Here is a 23,492-nt window from a genome sequence, read left to right as displayed (position 1 = left end):
AAGCTTATCAACATCATTGATACCAAAGTATGTTTAAAAAAAAACACAAATATTTCTTTATAATTACAAAAAGAGCTCACATCTCGGTAGGAGCCATAGAAGTCGTTGCAATCCACAATGAATGTCTGGACATTCTCTAGTAACTCTCCACGGAAGTTTGGTTGGATGGAGAGCAGACGATGGGAGACTTCTGTGGCTTGGGAGCTGAGTTTGGCCCAGCTGTAACGCAGGGTGTCCACACGCTCTACGTCCTCCTTGGCTACCAGCAGCTCGTACTTGTTCAGCAAGGCGTAGGATTCCTGAGATGAAATGCACAGAAAGTATCATGATCACTATTTAATCCACATAACTCATAACAATCTATAAAAAAATATAGTAATACAAAATTCCAGATCTATTCTGCAATGAAGACACAGAACCCCCACACCATGTAATTTTCAGCAATTCAATGAAATACATCTAAACAACTTTTTCATATGTCCAACCCCTCTTTTCTTCATTGTTAATTCACAAGTATTGTCATTGATTTTCACCAACTTATTTTCTCTTAGCCAATCAAAGTAAGGACTGAAAATCACAAAAGAAACTTTCCATGAACTACTCCTTTCTCAATTCAAATCAAAGTTTAGGGACCTATCCATGAGATCAAAACAACTATATATAATTATGTACAAGAGCACAGTGAAGATTCCAAGATTAGTTTAGAACTTCTCAATTCTTGATTTACAGGGTGTCCCCTCATCTTCAAAAGCAGCATAAAAGAACTACAAATCTATAGGGCCATTTAAACCTCTCCTGAATACCCTACCTCAATAGGTCCAATGGCCATGTCAATACGGATCTCATTCTCCCTCACATCCTTGAGCGCCTTCATGGCCAGACGGATATCATCCAAGTCCTTGATAGGACGGTTGAGTTTCTTAGTGGTGTCATCAATGAACTCTATGATACCTTCCATCATGGTGCGGTACTTCTCATTGCAGGCCTTGCCGTAGGCCACACACCACGCCTTGGTCTCAGTGGTCAGTGAGATCTTTAGTTTCTCTGGCAATATTAGAACAAAGTTAGGTGGTGAACCTTAGTAGGTGATTTGTGGTATTGCCATTGGTGGAGCATGGATTAGTGTTAAGTTATTCTTGTTGAGGATGGTGTTGATACAACTCCGAACCTAGCTTAGACACTTTTAAACACCTACTTTAAACACCTAAACTGTAAGTTCATATAACCCATTGAATCACATGGCATGAATATGAAGACCAAATAAAGCAATTAGAAAAACAAACATATAGTATGCACATACTTGAAAAGATATATCAACAATCTATGTCCATGCCAGAATCAGTGACATGTTTCCGCAAAAAAAAATCATTTCTGATACATGCAAAAAGAAAAAGTAGCAGAAAATGCAATGAAAAGAAGTTGTGAAATAGCTTCCTGCCATACCAACAATGTTGAGACAAATCATGGACCTGGGCTTTTCTTCTAAAAAACATTGAGTAGAACTATCACTTCAAGTACTGGATGGCATTTCGTAAACTGTTTGTAACAGCATGACATTAGTATGACAGGTTCTTAAGCTAAATTAGAAACACTACATTGTACGTTGTTGGACCTTTTTTTTTGTCAATCAAATTTTGATAAATATCATACTTTGCATTTAAATATTTATTGAAAACAAGAATTTCAACCTTTCAAATAGGTTACCGGTGTGTTGGTACAGTCAGTAGAGCATCTGTCTCACAACTGGGAGGCTGGTAGTTCAAACCCCAGCCGAATCAGATAAAAAGACATTAGAAGTTTGAAGTTGCTGCGAGCCTGTTTGGCGGTAAACGGTAAGGGATAGAGCAACATCGAACTGTGCTGCACAGTGGCTGCTGGGCACATGATCAATTGGGCAAAATTTTCAAAATATTTCTGTTACAAATTTCTATTTCGAACAATAAAATATGGATTTCATTTGAATTTTAACTAATGCCTGAAAATGATTAAGAATCTGATTAAAAACCCAAGAATAGGTCATCAGTAGTGAGTAAAGTCATGTTGAAGTTAAATACAGCTTTACAAAACACCATCCAAGAGTACTAACTCTACAATCAGCTAATGGGTACCTGTATAGAGTGCAATGGCACCAACATTGTAGAACTCTGGCTCAGCCAAGATGGCGTCCTCCAGCTCCCTATAGTGGACAATGGTCGACTGGAAGTCACTCAGTTTCGGCTGCTGATTGAGGAATTCCTGGACAGTTTCATCCCGTTCCTTCTGCCAGATAGGATGGTAGCGTGCAAACTGCTCCAGGGCAGTAGTCACTTCCTACAGCGGACAAGTATAAGACATTTACTGATGATACTCGGCAATTCCATAAAATGATGAACCTTTTTTGTACATCCGACCTCATTTTCCCCCACTTATACTTCACTCTATGAATGCCATGATGAATTGAGAGAATTAGAACCTTTCATACATGTATGAACTACAACACAGATAAGTTTTTCAGAAATGTCAAACCTATAGGAGGTTGAATGCACATATCTTATGGAAGTGCCCTCATATGACAGTTGGTTCTTGTCCAGTTCAGAGAATCTAAAGCTTTTGTGCTTCATTAAGGCCCTATTACATCGTTCCATGCTATCCTTGCGTGTGACTTGTGGATGACTATTTTGCTAACCAAAAGTGGCCAATATTGACAGTATTTTATCACATATCTCATACATAATTGCCCACAGGAGCGCATGCAAGTCTGATTTGCCTGCAGAAAAGTTTCGAACAAGCTGAACAAGCTTATGATCGTCCTTGTGGGTGATTGCCTGCAAATAATTGCCTGCAAAGGATTGCAAAGATCAATGTTACAGAGCCTTTAGCAATCAGGTATAAAATCACCCACCACCACCAACTCAAAATTGATGACACTAACCTTCTTGGTGGACATGACGCATGTGGAAAGGAGTGAGACTAGTTTGGCAATCTCTTTGTTCTCACTGACATTCTTGAAGTAGTTCTTGACCTGTACCTGGGGTACCAGGTTCACTGAAGCTAGCTCATCCGAACGACCTGAAAGCAGAAACGGCACAGTGGTCTGACCATGAGAGCACCTTTACAGTTTTTAACATTTTGCCCGCTTTGTTTGAATAGAGTAGCATACAGCAGACTGCCAACTTGACTCAAGTAAAATTTCATTCACTAAACACACACACACACAGTGCATTGTACAAACACACATACACAATAATGATGTGTGCATCACATTGTTCAGTACACACACAAAGATTTTCTTCACAATAACGAAATAAAAAATTACTGTGGGTTGAATAAGCATAGTCCATTTAAAATCCCTCTTGAGTTTGCACCATTATATCAAATGTGGCAAAGGAGGGATGTCCATAGTGGGCAATAAGTTAAATTAGTTCAGTCTTGTTTTGCAGCTGTGCAATTCTATAAAATATTTTTTTTTTACTTCCTTTTGTTTATGTCCAACCCCCAATTTTTGTCCATTCTTACGGCACTTCATGAACTCGTCATCCCATGATAATTTGAAAGCATTACAACCTTGCATATGAATAAGAAAACTTAGACAAATCATTTCAAGAAAGTCCCTAGGAGGTCAGCCCAGTCAGGGGAGTGTTTCATGAAAGGAAGAATCAGAAGTTTTATCAGTTACCATAGCATCACTGCTTCTCAGCCAATCAAAATCACGAAAAGTTGTCAGGGGCCCGTTGCAGAAAGAGTTGCGTTTAAACGCAAGTCAAAAAATCAATCGCAAGTCCGAAATGCGCGCTGTTGATTGGTTGAAAATGAAGTTGCGCGTGATTTTTTATAGATGCGTTTGATTGCAACTCTTTCTGCAACGGGCCCCAGATCTGACAATTTGTCAGACAACAGTATTGATGAAACAGTCCCAAGATTTGAATACTTTATAGAATTGGCCAGCTCTGATTGTATATGATTGACTTAAATAATTTATACAGTGATAGAAAAATATCTAAGTGAAAACTCAATTTTGTGAGATTAATGATATTTGATAGCCTCGTTCAAGTATCAAACATAACTCATTTTCAAGTAAGTTTTCATTGATTTTAGCCTCTTGGGACATTTTGTGAAAACAGTGATAATATATTTTCAACCTTCCAATCAAAATGGGAAAGATGGAAGACGTCTTTACCTTTCTTGGTAGATGTGATATCACTCCTAGAGCTTTCAGAAGCAGCCATACTGGAGATACTGCTGCGACGAGCTGAGTCAGGCAATGCTGCAGCACGCATATCAGCTTCCTGTTTAGCCTTCCATTCAACAATATACAAAAAAGATGATCACAATTAGAGGAAAAGCTGATGATTCTATTCATGATAAATCCAGCTGATTGTGACATCATATCATAACAATTTTTACAAAAAAATTACCTTTAAACTTATGTTTTGCCCCCAGTAATCTGATTGTTCAGATTCAAAATCATTTCAATTTCAATGCATACAGGAAAGAAATATGATACAAAATCATTACACACACATGTATAATTATATAAAACTATAAATGAGAATTAAACTATAAACAAATTCATGTATATTCATTAAATTTATGTATAGAAAATCATGTACCATACATGCTATGTTACTTTATGTTCATCATGCCTCTAAATGTCCTTCATCATTAATAAATACAGTTATCCTCATTTCATATTACCTGTCCTGTACATACCTTGGATTTTCGTTCCTTGTTCCACTGTGCAACACCTTTTGCCACTCCTAGAACTAGCTGTGCTGCTTTGTTGACAGTCTGTTGTACCTCATCGAGGGTGGGCTGCATGATTATGTTTGGGATAGCCAGAGCAACAGCGCAGCGGAAGAAAGGACTCTCCTTGCGCTTGTTTTCCCCTTGCTCCACTGCAAAAGTGATTTGAAAGTCGAGATTTTATGCAACACTCAATAAATTCATGAAATACTGGCTTTGGTAACTGCATGGACCTACACCTATAAGCACTTGGTACTGATCTCTTCCAACAGGAGTAACACTAATACGTTATTAATCTGCACTCATGCTGACATGCTGAACGGCAATGCACTTTTCCACATAATTAACACCAAAACCTAACATCCACTAAGCACTCACCAGTGATATGCACCTTCCCACAGAATTAATACCAACACTTGACATCCACTATAAAGCACTTAGCAGCAATATGGGTATAACTGAGTGCTGAACAACACATGCACTTTTATTCAGTATCACCACCAACAGCTGCTGCAACACCCTCTAAGCACTTACCAGTGATATAACTGAGTGCTGAGCTGGAGGTGATCCTCTTCCTGACGGCATCCATGGTGAAGCGGGTGACCTTGAGAAGGGCATCAAGGTTCCGATGGTTGAAGTGGGCTAGGAGCTCCTGGGCAGATTCTTCAAGATGCTCCCTCTTTTCCCGGCGTTTCTTGGCTGCCGTCATGGCTGCGGCAGACTGAGAGCGGGACGCAATGCTTCCCGGACTGCGGGCGCGGCTACGGATGCTCATGCGGGAAGGAGTGGGGCTGGAGCGCTTCTTTTCCCCATCTGGATAAAAGTTGACAGATATTGTTAATTATCATTTGATTTGCCTGTGCAGTAGCAGAGCGTATTGTACACTGTGCCAAAATCTGACAATTTGGCATAGCTTGCCAAAAAAAGTGCTTGTTACCTTTTTGAGGAATAAATTCCTACTGGGTACCTCACCTGGATAGAGTGTGGCAAATGTAGATAAACCCCTTGCCAAAGGACGTAAGTGCCAAAGCAAGAATCATTAGATTGTATAAAATGCAATGTAATTTTAGGCATTATTGGAAGTTATTAACAAAGGGAGAGTTTCATTTTCTAATATTCCTTTCTGAAAGAAAGACAACAGAAAGAAAATAGTGAGATACTTACTTTCATCTTCAATTTCCTTCTCCCTCTCCTCATCCTCTTCCTCCTCTTCTTCCTCTTCAACGTCTGGCTCTGCAAGGAGCATGTTGATGAGCTCATTAGCGGCCTCCTCCACCTGGATACTCTTCACCTGGAGCGTGGTGGCTCCCTTATTACATAACTCCTGCAGGAGATAAATGGGAGAGATGGAGAAAGGAAGTCAACTTTCAAAAAGATATTGAACTTTTTTTTTCACTTTTCAACAATGGATAACAGTAGTAATACCTAGGCTTTATTGGGGGCTGTTGCAAAAAGAGTTGCAACCAAATGCAATCCTGCTCACATCAACTACAACTTGATTTTCAACCACTCATTTAGGACTTGCACTCAAACACAACTCCCTTTGATTTGAGGAGGAGCACTGACTCAAAAAGAGCTGCATATATATTTTTTAATAGAAGTCAGGATGATCCTACCTGTGTTCTCTTTAGGAACTGATCCGTTGTCCAGGACTCATCTTCAGGAAGCTCACAAAGCTGGGTCTCACTCATCTCCTTCAAGACTGCATTGATGCGGAACTGGCACAGATCCGAGGCTCGGTCCATCAACAGTTCCAGATCACCTGGAGGATAATGGAAAGTCAATCATTTAGCAGCATGGAAACATGTAAGCTAATATTTCTTGCTGACGGAAAACACGCCATGGCTGTGAATCGAACCCACGTCCCTCAGATTGAAAGACGAGAGTCATAACAACTATACCACAAAGCCCCCACCATATAATACCTCTGGGGTGCATTCCAGGGGCACATCATGAAAGTTGTCAGCACTGACTAAATTGTCAGAGCTGACAATATCAGTGAAATCCTTGATTCTGATTGGATAAGAAGAAAAAGCCTCTGACTGCTACTATGGTAATGTCAGAGGGAGGTCACTTTCATGAGACAATCCCTGGTGAAGGACTTGTAAGATGTTTTATCCAACAAAGTCTCTTTCATCCAACATATCTGACAATATGCCAGACTGAAATGATAATGAAATACTTGCCCAGTATGCCATTGATTTGAAATCATAGTGATTGTGAATTTGTTATAAACTCTCTTTGTCAAATGATATGTCACATCTGCAAATTGAAAAGACTGCAGGAACCTATTCCGAGGATCTTCAAACCAAATTTTCAGAATCCTTGCCAATGGATGAGCAGGTACAAATGATTTCAAAATAATCAAAAAGAAGAACATTGCCCACTTTTCTACACAACCATATGGGCAAACTTTCCCAATAATAGGGACACAGGGTCAATAGGAGTGAAAACTATTTGTTTTCTTTCCCCAAAGTAGGGAATGCCCGTATCAAATAAGGACAGATGGCAAGTATGACAGTGTAACTTACCCAGAGCTGCATAGACATCATCTACAAACTGGTCTATGTTCATACTGGTCCATGTCAGGGCAGTAAGTCCAGGATCTAGTATTCTATTAAGCTTGTCAGTGTGGGATTCCATCAAGGGCTCAAAGGCTGGCTGGATCTTGCTGCAAACTCGCTTGTTCTCCTCAAGAAGAAGCTGGAAACAAATAAGTATATGAAAATAAATAAGTATGAGATTAATGGACATGAAAATTTGACTGATAAAGCTGGGAAGTGTTTCAAAACTAGTAGTGTGACTTCCAAATCATGCAGAAGTGCTGACTCACACATGATATTTAATGTGCAATGTCATTTACTAATAGGCAGCAGGCTACCAGGCTGCCAGGCCAAAGCCGGGGTAATAATATCCAAGTCCTTTGGAAGTGCTTAGAACATTATATCATAATGTGAATTGTTTATTATCATAATTATAATTACCTTGAGTTTGTTGTAGTTCTCCTTGAAGAGGCTCTGTTTCTGGTAGATGGCCCTGGCTGCGATGGGCACCTCCAAGCCAAGACGGTACATACATTCCGTCTCCTTGATGAGGGTGAGGATCTGAGGGTCAAAGTTCACATACAGCTCCTGGGTCTCTGGATGACGTACCAGGAGGGAAGAGTGAAGGCCGCTCTTGACAGCTTCAACCTGGGTAAAGATTGAATGGAAGATAGATTCAATTCAACTTTATTACACAAGCCAAATAGGCTATTAAAAATACATATGAATACAAATACACATTTCAATGTTATGTAGACAATTGCATACATAGCATGTATGGGTAAGAAAACATTAAATGAAATGATAGAAAAGAAATCAAGAATACGACTAGATTATCAGCCTTTAAAGGATGAATCAACAGCTGTTTGGATGTGCTGGGTTATCTTTTCACTCTCCCAACAGAAAAGACATGGAATGTTGGCTGTCCATACTTTAAAGGTACATGTATAGCACAGCTTTTAAAACCATCAACAATTGCAATCATACTGATTGATCCAGTTACGCTAACCAAAAATAATATACAAATATATTGGGCTTTGAGAAAGTATAGTGGGAATTACTTGTCCAAGGTTTGTCTGGTAATTACTATTTTCCCCCGAGGGAAATATAATTACATTGCCAGCTAGAAGAAAACTATGCATGTGTTTTCCTATTGAAATTATATTTTGTCACATGATCACGAATTGACCAATCGTTCATCTAGAATATCATGAATATTCATAAAAGGGATATAATAAATACTACTACTAATAATAATAATATCCAAGTTTTATAGCACTTAATGCATCAGAATGACGTCTTTTAAAGCTCTACATAAATATCATCACCCTTATCCCAGTCATCGAGTATGGATCCAGGCACAGATAAACTTAGAATGTACCAAAGATTATATTCATGGTCAATTCTGGCAAGCAGAGAGAAAAAAATGCAGAATATTCATTTTAAAAAAACATGATTGGATATTAGACATCATAGACATTATAACAGGATCCTATATAACTATGCTGTTTCTCGATGTAACTAATACAAACATTTAGTCAGAAACAAGAAGGATTTAAATCAAGTTCTATTCACCTGTCTGTACCAGGCACGCTGGTAAAGAACTTCAAACTCCATGAGCACCTTAGCCAACTTATTGTAATTCTTGATGATACGCCTTGCCTCGTTCCCATTCAACAACTGAGGGCGTTGTTGGAATGCATCCATGGGCTCTTGGATACGACGGAACATCTGGCGCGCCCAGGTGATCTTGCCCGAGATGGGTGGCAGGTCGCGGCCGATGGGAGGGTCGTTCTTGTTGCGCTGGTAGTTCTTGGAGGTGTTCTCGATCTCGCGGCCAAAGCGCTGTAGGATCTGGGCATACTTCTCATGGATACCGAGGTTTGGCACATCGACTCTGCAAAGAGAGAAAATATGTTTTCCTAGAACAGGATCATATAGCACAAAATTTAGCAATCGATCATATGATGATATCTACAACTGATTGTACATTATAATTAATGAAGTCAATTACAAAATATGTTCTTTTATCAAGCTCTAAAATTTGTGTTACAGGTCCAAGGACAAGATGATCTTGATGTTAGAAAAAGATATCACAGATGACTATTGCAACATTTTAGCTGCAACTATAACCTACAAGAAGGAAAAAAAGTGTAGATTTTTTCCATGCGTCCTGTCAATGACCTATGATAGAGAGAAATGTGCATCAAAATCAAATGGGTGGGATTGAAAAGGATGAGATGAGGAGGGTCAGATAGATGTGCAGGGTATCATCATGTGAGAGAAAGAGAAACTAAGACCTTCTGCAGTCCATGGGCCTGGTAAGGATAGGAGAGGTGGTGAGAGAGTGAGAGACGGCTGAGATGGTATGGTCATGTGGCTACAAGAAAAGAGATCCACTGCATACCCTCAGATAATACTAAATTTCTCAGTTGCTAAGAAAAATCCACCTGGAAGACCTCACAAGACATGGGGTGATACCATCAAAGAAGATAGAAAAAGAATAATATTACCCACATTGACCCAAATGGCAGGACAGTATGGAGGCGTGCCATCAAGGAAATGAAATGTCCAACCTCACAAAGTGGGAAAAATAGACTCTCAATGTGATGATGATAGTGATTGCAAGAAGTGATCCCTACACAACAATTTCACAGATAACATAAACAGTTCTTTTCAAAAGGATTTTAAAAAAATCAACACAATAAGGCTTTTTAAAATGAACATGTGTGGGTCTGTGCAAACTAGGAAAGAATGAAAATTGCCAAAGGCTTGCCTCACATGGCAGCAGAGTATTTGCCCTCATTTTGTAAGGGGAGGGTTCCTTTCTTCACAATAAGCATGTTAAATTGCTGGTAGCCAGCATTTCTAGAGAGATGAGATAAAGATACTTCTAAATTCATTACAGATATTTTTTTTTACTTTTTTAATGACACAAAAGGTAAAAATATAGTGTAACCAAAAGCTTCCTATCAAAAATGTAATGCATGTACAAACGTAATGAATAGTGCAAACAATCAAACTTGAATTTGATATGAATTCATGAGTGCAAAATAATACAGAAGAAGATTTGAAGAAAAGTCACATCTCATGACTGAAATTCTACAATCTAATGGATATTGGGGACCAATATTGCCCAACATTGATGCTGCCAGTCTTGCTTTCAACATTGCACTAATCCCAGTCCCACATACTGAATTTAATGTGTTTCCTATAAAACCACCTTGTTTCACTGCACTAGCAAACCCAAGAAACCAGAGTCAGGATCCACTCAGATATGACATGAAAAACTGATAGTATCTAAGATGTCACAAAGTTAGAAAATGCAATGCGAATGCTTATCTTATAAACAAAGAGGTCAGTGGTTCCTAGTGGGGCTAAAGCAAGGGTAATATATAGCCTGCTTTGTATTGGAAACTACATAAATCTTGCTTTACAAAAAACAGTATATTATTATTAAGCATGACAATTAGTGCATGCTATATCCTAGACAACAGTGTTTTTGGTCTAAGATTATGAAGTGGGTTTTTTTTTAAACATATACTGCAGGCTCAGGTTGTTATTTTTAATTATGCTAATTTTATTTATGTATCATTGTATTAATATTGTATTTTTCATTATCATATTTATACCTGTTAATGTTACTACTGTAATATAGAACGGAAAAGAATGAAATTGAATTGAAAATTAAATTGAAAATGAAAATTGAATAAAAGTTTTCCTTTCAACAGTTTTTCATGCCATACCAAACACTCTCTGAGTAGAAGAATCCAATATTTATCCATTCCAAGCAACAATCAAGACATTGGCACACTTCTCCTTACCTTGGGAATCTTCTTTGGTCATCATATTCCAATATTAGTAAATATCTTATAAAAAATGTTCAAAAAGGGAATTTTATAACATTATTCTAAAAATTGACATTGCTTGATAACTGCTTTAAGAGATAATAATAATAATAATAATAATAATAAAGGTATATTTACCCAGGGTAGCCACTTCAGTTCCGAAAACTGTTCTCCCAGCGGGCCCTGCTATTATTACCCGGCTAAGCTAGGCTACCTTCTCGGTGCACACAGCTTTTTGAGGAATTACTTCCTGCCGGTACCCATTTACCTCACCTGGGTCGAGTGCAGCACAATGTGGATAAATTTCTTGCTGAAGGAAATTACGCCATGGCTGGGATGCCATGAGGCCACCCATAACACTTTTGAAAAGTTACATATGACTTTATGTGAGACTGGAACATGTTCTTAATATAGGGGGTAAATCAGCTACATAAGCATAGTAAGGATATATATCAATTAGCACAAGAAAGGGTCACCAGTCGTGCATAAAGTCACTTGCAAGTTACAAACAGCTTCATGGAAAAAACTCTGCTGATGTATTTTTATTTTCTATAAAATTGTTTTTCTTCTTTTAATTAAGAGAGCAAATTGATTAAATACGAATCATTTATTAGTGTTGAGTAAGTAGAGTTTAGGTAAATACTGTACATGTACCAAACGATGGATAGAATATAAAAGCGTTTGTTAACCTACAGGAGGACTATTTCACAAAGCGCAAAGAGAGATCAAAGTTGCAATTAAATTCCCAAGTAGCAAACACCTAACACATCACAATGATCAGATAATGATCAGGGCCATTGCAGAATTTGTTGCAATCAAACGCAACTTCATTTTCAAAAGCGCCCATTTATCTGAAGGGGAGCCACTGCATAATCATTTACATTCTGTGCTTGGGCATAAAGCCTGACTTAACGTCAAACTAAACTTTTAAGGAAACACACCCAAGGTCTTTAAAAGAAACCATGAGAATGTCAATACTTAGCCAGAAAAGAAAACTAGATATCAATGTAGTAAGGTTTACCTCTTTTCACAAATAAAGCAATGAAAGGCAAACAAACCTTATTCATCATTCATTATCATCCCACTCACTAGTTTAGATAAGTAATATCCTGAACATATTCAACAGCATATTTGTTCATGCCACCTTAAAATTCCTAAAAATCTATATATCATACTACCTTTCAAACTTGCGTAGAGTCATGAGTGCCCTGGGTACATTGTAGATCTTGTCCAACATATTATCCATGAAATTCTTGACCGATACCTGTAGGAGGAAAAAAAGGAACTTAAATTAGTTTTGATCACATGCCTAGTAACACACACACCTTCAAAATTGATTTTGAATTTGATTACACTGCTGACATTGAACAACCAATTGCAAAATCAATCAAAGTCATGAAGCCCAAATCAAATGATATTTGCTTGTAAATTTAGGTTTTTATTCAAAATTAAATCAAACAGAAACTGGTCTTCCTCTGGCAAGGGAAATCTATTTTCATTATTCTTATTGTTTTCAGTAGCCATGGTATCTGTATGTTCCGTGGCTCACTTTAATGTCAAAATTTAACAAATCTGTAGTACTCAAAGCAAATTCATGGGCTAAAGAATGCCAACACAGACAAGTACATGTGGGACAGTGTATTATTATCATCGCTTGGAAATAGACCCAACAACAACAAGAAATGCCATGCTAATTTAATTCCCTTAGCAATTTATGCATTTTCTACCAGTCATTTGGCACATATCTTTCATTCATACATAGAAACACTCGGATTGTCATTTTATAGGAATCTGTTCAAACACATTTTGAGATTGTCAACACAACTGGCATTTACACTGCATGTCTTATTCAGTACATCATTGTAAGGAAAAGCCAACATGAAGGGTCTTACCAGGAGGTCATTGACAGATCTCTTAAAATCAGAATAGTCTGAATCAAACTCTGCTTTCCTCTGGTCTAATGGATCATAAGGTTTTTTCTTCATGGACGTGTACACCACGGTGAATCGGTTGGCCAGGGAATCCATACCTGAAATGAAAAATAAGTTATAAAACTCACAAAACTGGTCTACTTCTGGATGCAGGAGGCACATATTAGTACCATGGCTTTAGTAGTGTCATTTGTTGCATACAATTTATGGATATCATTCAAACCTGCCAACACTGACGGCAAAGAAATAGGGACATTTCTGAAGAAATTTATAGTAATAGGAACATTTCCCATTCAAGACTACAGACAATTTTCTTTTCCCCCAAATAGATAAAGTCCTATTTCATAGGAACACTTGGCATAGATGGATATTGTAAGGTTCTTTTCTAGTATTTTCATGAAATTTTTTAGCACTTCAGGGATGCTATTAGATGAAGTCCCTGAGTAAATTCCCAATGCACTCACCTTCAATACGAGAATCAGCTAGATGGGAGTAACGTTCGATGATATCAAACATATCAATGATCTTGACCAGGCGGCGCTCAAAGGTGTCAAACTTGCCAAAGATGTACATCTCAGAGAACTCAAACTGGCGCTCCTTGGGCATGCTCTCCAGTTTCTGCTTGGTCTTCTGGAAACAGGCTTGGTACTCGTGATTCAAGGTGATACAGTTCTTGAGCTTGGGGATCAGCTCTTCTCGCGGTTGCTCCCAGATGGTTGCTGTGCCTGCGTCGGTGATGTACGACTTGCAAGATGTGATCATCTGATTGGTAACCTGTGGGGATTAGCAGATGGAGAAAATGTGGTGATGATCAACAGAGAGGTCCTATGATATCATTTAATGAGTGACTGTCCTTTCAAACAGCCGTTTGATGGGTCCAATCGTAAAAAAATTGCAATGAAAAGCAATAGTAGAGGTGCCGTGGCCGAGTGGTCAAAGGCGCCTGGCTATACATGGAAAGTCCGGGGTTCGATCCCCGCCGTGGCACCTACGCCCGTGGGCAAGTCATTTAATCTACAATGCTCTTTTATCCTGCTTTCAAATAAAGGGAAATGCTACATGCATTATTAGTAACTAGGTGTGCACTTGTTTTTATAAAAAAAAATAAAAAAATAGTGCTGGTCAATATTTGATTTCAATGACACTCGATTATCGGCTGAAAAATATTGTCATAACACGATGTATCGCCAGCTCTGAAACTTCATTATATGTGCTCATTATGAGCTGCAATTCCACGAGATCAGGGAAGGGGGATATGAAAGTAAGGATTTCATCAATGCATGTACATAAAGAGCGGGCATTTGGGTATCAACTTACAAAGTCCTGAGTTGGTTTAAAGCAATACAGATTCCTGCTTTTTTGGTCAATAAATAGTGACTAACTTTTCATAATCAGAAATATTTTGGTCACATTGAGTCACCGTGATATATAAACATAATCTAGAAACCCACATCAAATTTCTATCAATTTTTTTTCAGTATCCCTGAATTTTGATAATATTCAAATATTGCCCAGCACTAAAACACAAGTTAACTATAATTCAATGAAATTAGAGCATTTGGACTGCGCTTGACTTTTTGAGTTGTTTTTAAATGCAACTCCTTCTACATTGGGTCAATATATTTAAATCTTGACAACTTTCAATTAGTTAACCGTTTTTATACCATATTTTGGTTGAGCATGATGAAATACCTCCATAACCCAAAGTCGGTGGGAATTGGTCCATGGGGCCCAAAGATTTGACCTCATGAATACTAGTACATAATTAGCCCCATTGAAATCAATGTATTGATGTAGTTCATAACAACAATACACTGACTTCCATGATGCTAATTATGTATTCATAAGGTCATACCTTGGGGCCCCATGGACCAATTCCCACCAAATTTGGGTTGTAGATGTTTTTCATCATGCCCGGCAGAGGTAAGGTATAAAACACACTGAAATTCAACAAAAGAAATTGTGATGTCATCACTTCTTCAGTACTATACTGTAATCACTATTGTATACTACGCTGTTCCCATGAGGCCGAAAGATATTACAATGAATCAAATTAGGTACAACCTTGTTATCTTCAAACTAAAAACTGCAAATGTAAGGTTATAAATGCCTTCTGAAAAGACATGCAGTTACTGATGAAGACTGGCTAATTGAAAGTGGCAAGTCATTCCAGTATTTTGAAGCCAACATGGTTAATGTTCTATCACTGGCACAGTTACTGAATATGTGTCAGATATATCGATTCAAACATACAATCTTTTCCAAATATATCATGACAGACAAGAGTGTATAATCTTGAAAGCAAACCTTGACAAACAGTGATGTCATTCTCTCTGATGTGTTGTAGTATCTGGAGATACTATGAATCATACGAATGGCATTGATTAAACCAGGAATCGTCTCTACCATACCAACCTGTCAAAAAAAGAATACATCAAATATATCAAATCTTCAGGAAAAAAATCTAAGCATCATATCATATTATGGTTGATGTAGATAAGAATGATTTTGAATATTCTGTTTGATTTGATTATCAAGTAATTTGTTAATCAACAGCTGTTCATCATATTGGTAATTTTGTAGTTCTTTCAGCTACATTTGTAAATACAGTTGGTTCTTAGTCATATATTTCTAATTATTCTGTAGCGAGGAAAAACCAAATTTATGTGTAACCACTGAAGACCTATTTTTAGATCATATCTTAGCAAACTCTGTGCATTAAACAGCACAGAGAGGTGGGAAAATTTGTTCGAAGTAATAATGTCTGACGTTACTTCACAATAATGAAAGAAATATGGCTTGCTAAATTGGTTTAGTTTGTTGGAACACACAACTGTGGGTATACTACACAAAACAAATATCACTTTATTCATTGAAGCTTCAGGCTCCATGTCTGTGTACTTACTGGGTCGCTGTTATACAAGGGGTCACAAAACTTCTCAAGGGTATAGAGAAACTTGACATTATCCTTGGCTTCATTGGCAGCATCTGTGATACGACGATCAAGCTCCATCCATTTTTGCTGAAGAGAGTAAAAAAAAATGACATGCATGACATCACAGATCTTGGTCGCATTGCCAATGGGAGGATCTACATGTCATTAGCAATCCCAATATTCAAATGCTCATCATTTTCCTATTGTTTGACCAATCTTCCTCAAACTTTCATTGATCTCATGCTTTGATTTTTCTACTTTTACATAAGGTGAATTGCTCTCCTTTAAAGGGAGTTTAGTTCACTTAATACAATAATAGGCATTTGCATCGTGCCATCTATCTTAGATTAACTATTATTATTACCTGTGTTCTAGCCCGAGTTGGCCGTTTCTAGCACTCAGTGCATTCTGCATTCACAGAATTAATCCTGCCAGGTACCCATTCAACCCACCAGGGTTGAGGGCAGCACAATGTGGGTAAATTTCTAGCTGAAGGAAACATGCCATGGCTGGGATTTAGACCCATGACCCACTGATAGAAAGAAGAGAGTTGGAACCACAAGACTACAAGTGCACATAGTCCACCTACCTTGAGAGTTCTTGACTTGGCAGCTTGTAAGACACCCAGGACAGCCTTGACCTCAAGACCTTTGATCTGCTCTAGGAGATAGTTGAAACGAGACATGCGCTTCTTCCAATGATCCAGCTCGGCCCGTGGACCAATGTTGTCTGCCTCCTTCCTCATTTGTTCGCTTTCTGCTAGCACCTATTTGTGACAATTGAATATTACAGAAATTTACTAGTATCAGCACTGTAAATTCCTATCAGGTTTTTGCAAAAGACATATGAAAGCTAATATGTAGGGACAGTGATTTTCCATTTACAAGTGAATAAAACTAAAATTCCATTTGGTTCTTATATTTTTCATGTAAAAATTCATGGAATTCACCTTTGCAAAATGGAATTCAGATTTTTGCTGTGTACATTTTCAGTGACAAAATAGAATTTCCATTTTTAGATCAAGTTGAAACAGAAATGCAGATTTTCAGAAACGGAAAAGACCATTTTTTAAAATGGAAAATCACTGTCTCTAAATACAATAAAGGTAATATGGAAGCATCTTGAGCACTATAAAAATGTGCAATATCATCATCTTCTTCATTATCATACCGTATATGGGCAATTATTTCTCTGTTAACAAGAGCAATACCAACCTGTTCAATTTGTTTGATCCATCCAGCCATGATCTCTTCCACCTTCTCTAGGTCGTGGGTGCTGTTGGCCACAGCGATGTAATCAGAAGCCTTGGTGAGCTTGGAGACGTCGTAGGTCTCACACTTCTTGAGATCCATGCGCTCTCCCAACGAGTCCTTGGCTCCGCCCAGGATGGAGACGAAAGCCTCAAGGCTAAGCAAGAAATCCTGACGTGCCTGCAAGTCATTACAAAGAGGTTGGAAATTCACATTTGGGGTACATTTCATGAGTCAAAATTGATGAAACACGAACAAATCTACTAAAAATTTGCTGATTTTCATTTTGTAACAATGATTTTGTTGCTTTCATTGCATTGCCAAGTTAATGTGTGCAATGATTAGATAAAGTTAAACAGCAACTATTCAGGGACGGCACCACATACTTATATCAGGAATGGCATCTTTCTATTCACTAGATTTTTTTCTCTTTAGAACCACACTCCAATTCTAATTGATATTACTAGTATTCGGGATAATGAGAAACTAGCTCTATGGCCCGTATTATGAAGTCAGGTTTAACTTAGACCATGGCTAACTGTACTCGAATTATGGGAAGCCAAATGTGTTGAAATTTTATTGACATTGTCATGGTTACTCTGCTCTTTCCCATTTCTATAATGGTGAAGACAATTATATTCTTTATCATTCCTAGACATTGAACAATAATTTGAATGTCGAATTGGTTGATAAATTGAACCTCTACTGTTCAATTTTTATGTCACAATGGGCTATCGAAAGTTAAACCACAACTTTAGACCACAGTTTACTTTCAACCCGATGCCACAATAGAGGCCTATGGGTTAGGTGACCACAGCAGCTCTGATATGACCCACCTGTTGGTTGGCAGGGGTACCTAGCTGCCCCCATCCGTTGGTGTTGGTACGGAGGAATGGTATGATGATTTCAGCCAGGTACTTCTCAACAGCATTCAGTAAACCAACACCATTGGTATCCAGAGAAGTGAAAATCAGCTCCTAAATAGGAAAAATATAGTCAGTTATTATCATACTTTAATCAATTTATTTATCTATCTATGTACATGTGCATATGTATTATCTACTCATTTAATAATTTATCTAATTATTCATTTATTTACTACTGATTTATTAATTCATTCATTCATTTATTAATTCATTCATTAATTTATCAAGTTATTGAATTATTCATATACATGTATATTAATCATTCATTTATTTACTCATTCAATCTATCAATTAACTATTCATTTAGTTATTGTTATACAGGGTAGCTACATCCGTGGTCTCACCAATTTCAAACAATTTTTAAATAACTACTTTATGTAGGACATAAAAGAATTGATGCATACTTTATGAATGGTTTCTTCGCTGACCGGTTTGGTAGTATTGGCCCTGAGGAAGAACACACAGACTCCATTAAGAGGCATGTCAGTACCATCAGTTACATACACCCTAGGTTTATTGTTCTTTGCCTTTGTTCCTTGCGGACCTAGTCTCATTGGCTCACCTGCATGGAAACATTCAAGAAATATGCATGGTTTAGAGTGATTCAAATCTTGATGAATACTCAAGTCCCACACTACAGTACATGATCTGACAATGATGCAATTTTTTTTATAAATCAAATTTTGCATTAAATTCAAAATTTCCAGGAAGTAAAATAATTTCATTTGAAGTTCAGCAAATTGCCAAGAAAAAAAATCTCAATTCCGCTTTGCTGCAGGCCTTGTGATCAGGGGTTTGGAGTTTGAGGTTTACTCAAGCATGAACTGTGCACACTGTAAAATATCAGTAAACTTCTAAAGCAGTCAGGAAAAAATGGTCTCAGAGAAACTCCTGTATCTCATCTTCTATAAAACTTTACAACTTCAAATTTTAACAGTATGATGAAGCAAAATAACTCATATAAGCTAATTTTCTCATTCTTACTTTTTGAAGACAAAATTATTATTATGGCTCTTTACAGAGAACCTTCCCAGGTGAATTATTGTTGGTATGGGGGTGGAAGGCCACGATAAAAACTTAATCAAAGAAAAATCTAGCATTATACTCTATCAAATATCCATCTCACATTCAAATCAATTATACACCCACACTCCTAAAAGTGAAAGAACTCGTGTAAATATGTAGTCAAGAGAAAAATAATACAGACAGAAATTTCAGTAAATGAAAGTTAATGCCAACACCTGCAAAAATACATTTATTGATTGCTAACGGTTGTCATCAAAGAATATTTTCCAGATTGTCACAAACATGAGCATTTTATTGAATAAAAATCATTGTCAATAACAGGAGCTGTGCATGTCAACACCTGCAGTCACATATTGATATAAAATGGTATTTATGAATTATTGATTTTATTCATCCATCATTGTAATTTCTTGTACTCACCCGCACTATCCTGCATCCAAGCATGTTTTCCATCTGAAAAAAAAAACAAAAAAACATAATGGCATTTTGATAATAATGATGCCTCTTTTTTACTGACCATTTTTTTGTGCATATTAAAAACTTTTAACTGATCATTTTTTTTTATAAATATCGTCCTAAGGTCCTAACTGCATGTATTTGGGTATATAAAAACATAAAATAACTTTAGAAGAATGTCATTGACAAAGTAGAGGAATACATGTATATCAAGGTAAAAAACACAAAGGATGGAGAAAAATCATCATAATTATCAAAATACAAACAATCCAGTACATACATTAATGTACATGCACCTGCTATCCAGCATTTGTTATCTTTCTTATCTGTGGTGTCTGACTGACTTTACAAAAGCGTGTAAAAACTTGTCATAACATGCAGGCAGAAGACACAGAAATTCAATGATTCTCTCCTCCATTTTCTATATTGCCCTGAAAATCTACCATATTGCCTATTGGTGTGGCCTTTTTTTCTTCAGTTCTGTATGAAGTTTTTGTCCCGGCCAAACATTGTTGATTAAAATATGGACTTGCTATTAAAAAAAATCTTTTGTTGAATCCCTGAATCATTACAAAAGTTCATACATGTACAAATGAAATGTACAATGTACCCTCAGTCCAAAAAATTGATAATGAACAACAACAAAATCTGGGGCTACTTTTTTTTTTAGCTCACCTGGCCAAAATTTGCTACACTCTATTACATATCAAACTGAACCTACAAGTATGGAAATTTCAGGGGCTCTATTTAAGTTTTCCATGGCTCTTTCTGGTATTTCAGGAGAAAATTTGCTCCAAACCTCCTATCACATATTAACCACTTAATAATGAGACTTGAAGCAAAGGAAGATGAAAAATCCTTCAAGCAACAATTTTCTTCCTCCAATCAATTCAATGCATTCACAATCTATACGACAGGTGGTTTTGCATTCATCAGACGATCCATTTTCCTCTTTTTGGTTTTATGGCATGTTAATGTAAAGTGGTAGACAGGATTGCACAATTATTCATGTCTTAAAAGAATGTGCATCACCACATAACAGCAGCCCTGCTGCAGCTGCCTTGGAAATAAATTACCAATATGTCGATTGACAACCTTGAGACTACATTTTTTTCTTTAATCGCATTCCACTCACATCCATGTACATGGTATTTTATAATAATAATAATCATAATAATAATGAATGTGTTCAGTTTGTTTATTGCACATAACACTTGCTAATTATGTCCCTAGATGTGCGTTATATAAAAAACAGAATTAAGTAACCAACAGAATGTTTCCCACCTGTCTTCAGTATAGCATTCAACAGTATTTTTCAATAAATATGATCACGCCTTATCTACATCTTTGTAGAGCGGTTAATACAAATTTCTAAACACTGCATACCTGGAAAGTTCACCCCAACAAAAAGTTGATTTGAATAAAAGGAGAAAATCAAACAAGCATATTTGCCAAAATATCATGTCATAGAAATTGGATATAAGAAAGTTATGACATTTCTAAGTTTCTCTTAATTTCACAAAACAGTTATTTTCATATCCTGTGTGAACTGGTTTTAACATTACCCTTTATTTCCCAAGGATTTTATCTCATTAAAATGTGAAACAAAATTTGATTCATCCCTGAACATCAAGAAATGTCATTGCTGTAGCATTATTAATCAAGGTAAATCTGCAAATATATTTTATGAAATAATATATACAATAACATAACAAAAGAGTAAGTGTATGATATAATTGTACATCAATTTGTTGTAAATACATAACTGCTTTGTTTAAAATAAATGAACTTATGATAACTTCCTTAAAATATTACATTCAATTTTGATGAAGTTTTCAACATTAGTCTAGTTTGATTGATCTCTTTTTATTCAAATGACATTTTATTGAAGCAGACTTGCCTTCATATTCCCTTCCACTCTTTAAGCTTCACCAATTATATCATTCTTAACAACAACTTTTGCAAGAGAGCCCAAAGAATTCATGATTATGGGAACTTGAACACTATGGCAATTATTATCATCATCATTGATAAATTTGTTTTTTTTTTTAACTGCATTTTGGTCATTGTACATAAAGAACATGTATCTTCATACAATTCACTGGAACAAGATACAACAGGCAGGCATTCGATATTCTTTCTTTTTTAATGTAGTTCAGTCATCTCTTCAAACATCTTCTTAACCTTTGTGAATGGTGTATACTTATATGCCGGATTTTATGAGAATAACTAACAAAAACAAATTCCAATTGATATTAGGTAGCAATGACATGGATATCAGCAAAATATGTGTTATAGGAATAAGTTATATGTACATAGAGAGACTGAGGATGCTTGAAAGAAAAGGATAATATTATGTTTATATATTTGTATAGGTATGGGTGTATTATGTTTAGGTATATCTGTGTATATTTATGCAGTGATACATGTATGTATCTCGCATCTAACATGTTATCCAAGATTGATATTTTTTTCTCTTTGCTTGTTTTTGTTTCGTTTTGAATCCCTACATTATGCTTCTGTTATATTTTTTTTTTCGTATGTTTCTTTGTTTTTGATGGTGATCGTTCAATGTCAGGATTTTATATCAATAAACTTTTGAATTGAATTGAATTATAAGTTCATCTCCGGGGGGGGGGGGGGGTAGGACATTACTGAACTAGAAAGACACTGGTATTGACATCCCCTTCCCTCTCTACATCTGCTCAATGTGGTATAATATGCAATTCATGATAAGAGTGAAGTGGTTTATTTTGAAACTGTACTCACTTTCCCCAGAATCGGGCTCTTGATAGAAGAACATGAGATGTGTACTGACACCAGTCTCAGAATCAAAGAATTTGTTCATCTTCTCAATCTATGTAATACAAAAAGGAATACAGATATAAACCAAAATGAGATTTTATCATTTTAAGGTGAGGAATAGGAATACAGAACAAATGAAAATACACATGTAGGAAAGATAATCAATTACACTCAAAACCATCAAAAGAAGTTCCCTCAGTCTGCGAAATATAGACACTTTATTATTAAATACAGGGAATATTGTATAGATCTGCCAGTTTCAGACTTTCATTATGTTGTCAGCATACATGTAGTCTCACAGTGAGGCACTTTACCATACAGTACCGGACACACATAACTTCCTATGTTTATACTAGTAACCATAGCAACTTACATTATTGCCTTCTAATATGGCATCCTCCACATCGCCTCTCTCCAGATGGAGGGAATCCGCCACGGCTTCCATGATAAATTCATGACGAGCGTCCAGTTGAGCCCTCTTTGCTTCACGCTCCTCTTTCAGTTTTTGCTGCAATATTCATTGAAAAAAAGAGAAATGAATACCATGTTATTATAAACATGAATTATCTTATAAGAGTTCATCTATTTACAATGTACTCAATTTATAAAAATCAACCCTCAAAAGCACCAATTTGAAATAAAAACATGGTGCTGATAGTAAATTCCTTACATTGTTATTCATTTTCAAAAATAGTTTTTTTTATGTTATTGTCAATTTCTAAACCAATTTACCTGTGTGCTTTGAAAACATAAAATTTGCATAAATTCTGAATCCTCAACATGAAATGTCAAAATATACAAATGTACAAATACATTCATATTCAAGGAAATAATTAAAAGTTGTACATATTTCAAAGGTACAAACATGTACATTTACCAAAGTCTACATAAAGTATGCTTAAGTAACACCAAAACAAATGTGTCTTGTTAAAGTTGAAGTTCACAATAACAAAAAGTTTGTAGTAAAATAAGCTGAAAAAAATAATGAAAAATATTGGTGAAGGCTTGAGGAAAATCAATAAAAGATTAAGAAATTTATTATAATTTAAG

The 23,492-nt window shown here is 36.5% G+C and overlaps 1 protein-coding gene across 1 annotated transcript in view; it reads right to left on the bottom strand.

Annotated features, from left to right (window-relative positions):
* The window catches only part of LOC121408153 (dynein heavy chain 5, axonemal-like), a 77,762-nt gene that overhangs the window by 45,395 nt on the left and 8,875 nt on the right, over positions 1-23,492 (bottom strand). The window contains exons 2-25 of the mRNA XM_041599497.1: positions 22,816-22,950; positions 22,407-22,494; positions 19,602-19,634; positions 18,560-18,717; positions 18,066-18,206; positions 17,194-17,409; positions 16,569-16,745; positions 15,950-16,066; positions 15,352-15,459; positions 13,509-13,818; positions 13,006-13,142; positions 12,292-12,377; positions 8,841-9,162; positions 7,707-7,913; positions 7,254-7,425; positions 6,339-6,484; positions 5,887-6,046; positions 5,257-5,535; positions 4,690-4,874; positions 4,157-4,274; positions 2,912-3,048; positions 2,109-2,310; positions 809-1,044; positions 81-299 (exon numbers count right to left, since the gene is read on the bottom strand). Of these exons, the coding sequence (XP_041455431.1) occupies positions 81-299; positions 809-1,044; positions 2,109-2,310; positions 2,912-3,048; positions 4,157-4,274; positions 4,690-4,874; positions 5,257-5,535; positions 5,887-6,046; positions 6,339-6,484; positions 7,254-7,425; positions 7,707-7,913; positions 8,841-9,162; positions 12,292-12,377; positions 13,006-13,142; positions 13,509-13,818; positions 15,352-15,459; positions 15,950-16,066; positions 16,569-16,745; positions 17,194-17,409; positions 18,066-18,206; positions 18,560-18,717; positions 19,602-19,634; positions 22,407-22,494; positions 22,816-22,950 (4,089 nt within the window). The remainder of the gene's footprint in view (positions 1-80; positions 300-808; positions 1,045-2,108; positions 2,311-2,911; positions 3,049-4,156; positions 4,275-4,689; positions 4,875-5,256; positions 5,536-5,886; positions 6,047-6,338; positions 6,485-7,253; positions 7,426-7,706; positions 7,914-8,840; positions 9,163-12,291; positions 12,378-13,005; positions 13,143-13,508; positions 13,819-15,351; positions 15,460-15,949; positions 16,067-16,568; positions 16,746-17,193; positions 17,410-18,065; positions 18,207-18,559; positions 18,718-19,601; positions 19,635-22,406; positions 22,495-22,815; positions 22,951-23,492) is intronic.

This window comes from Lytechinus variegatus, chromosome 2 (assembly GCF_018143015.1).
Source record: "Lytechinus variegatus isolate NC3 chromosome 2, Lvar_3.0, whole genome shotgun sequence".
NCBI classification, from domain to species: Eukaryota; Metazoa; Echinodermata; class Echinoidea; order Temnopleuroida; family Toxopneustidae; genus Lytechinus; species Lytechinus variegatus.
The sequence above is the reverse complement of the archived record's forward strand: the minus strand, read 5'-3'. Positions and strand labels throughout refer to the sequence as shown.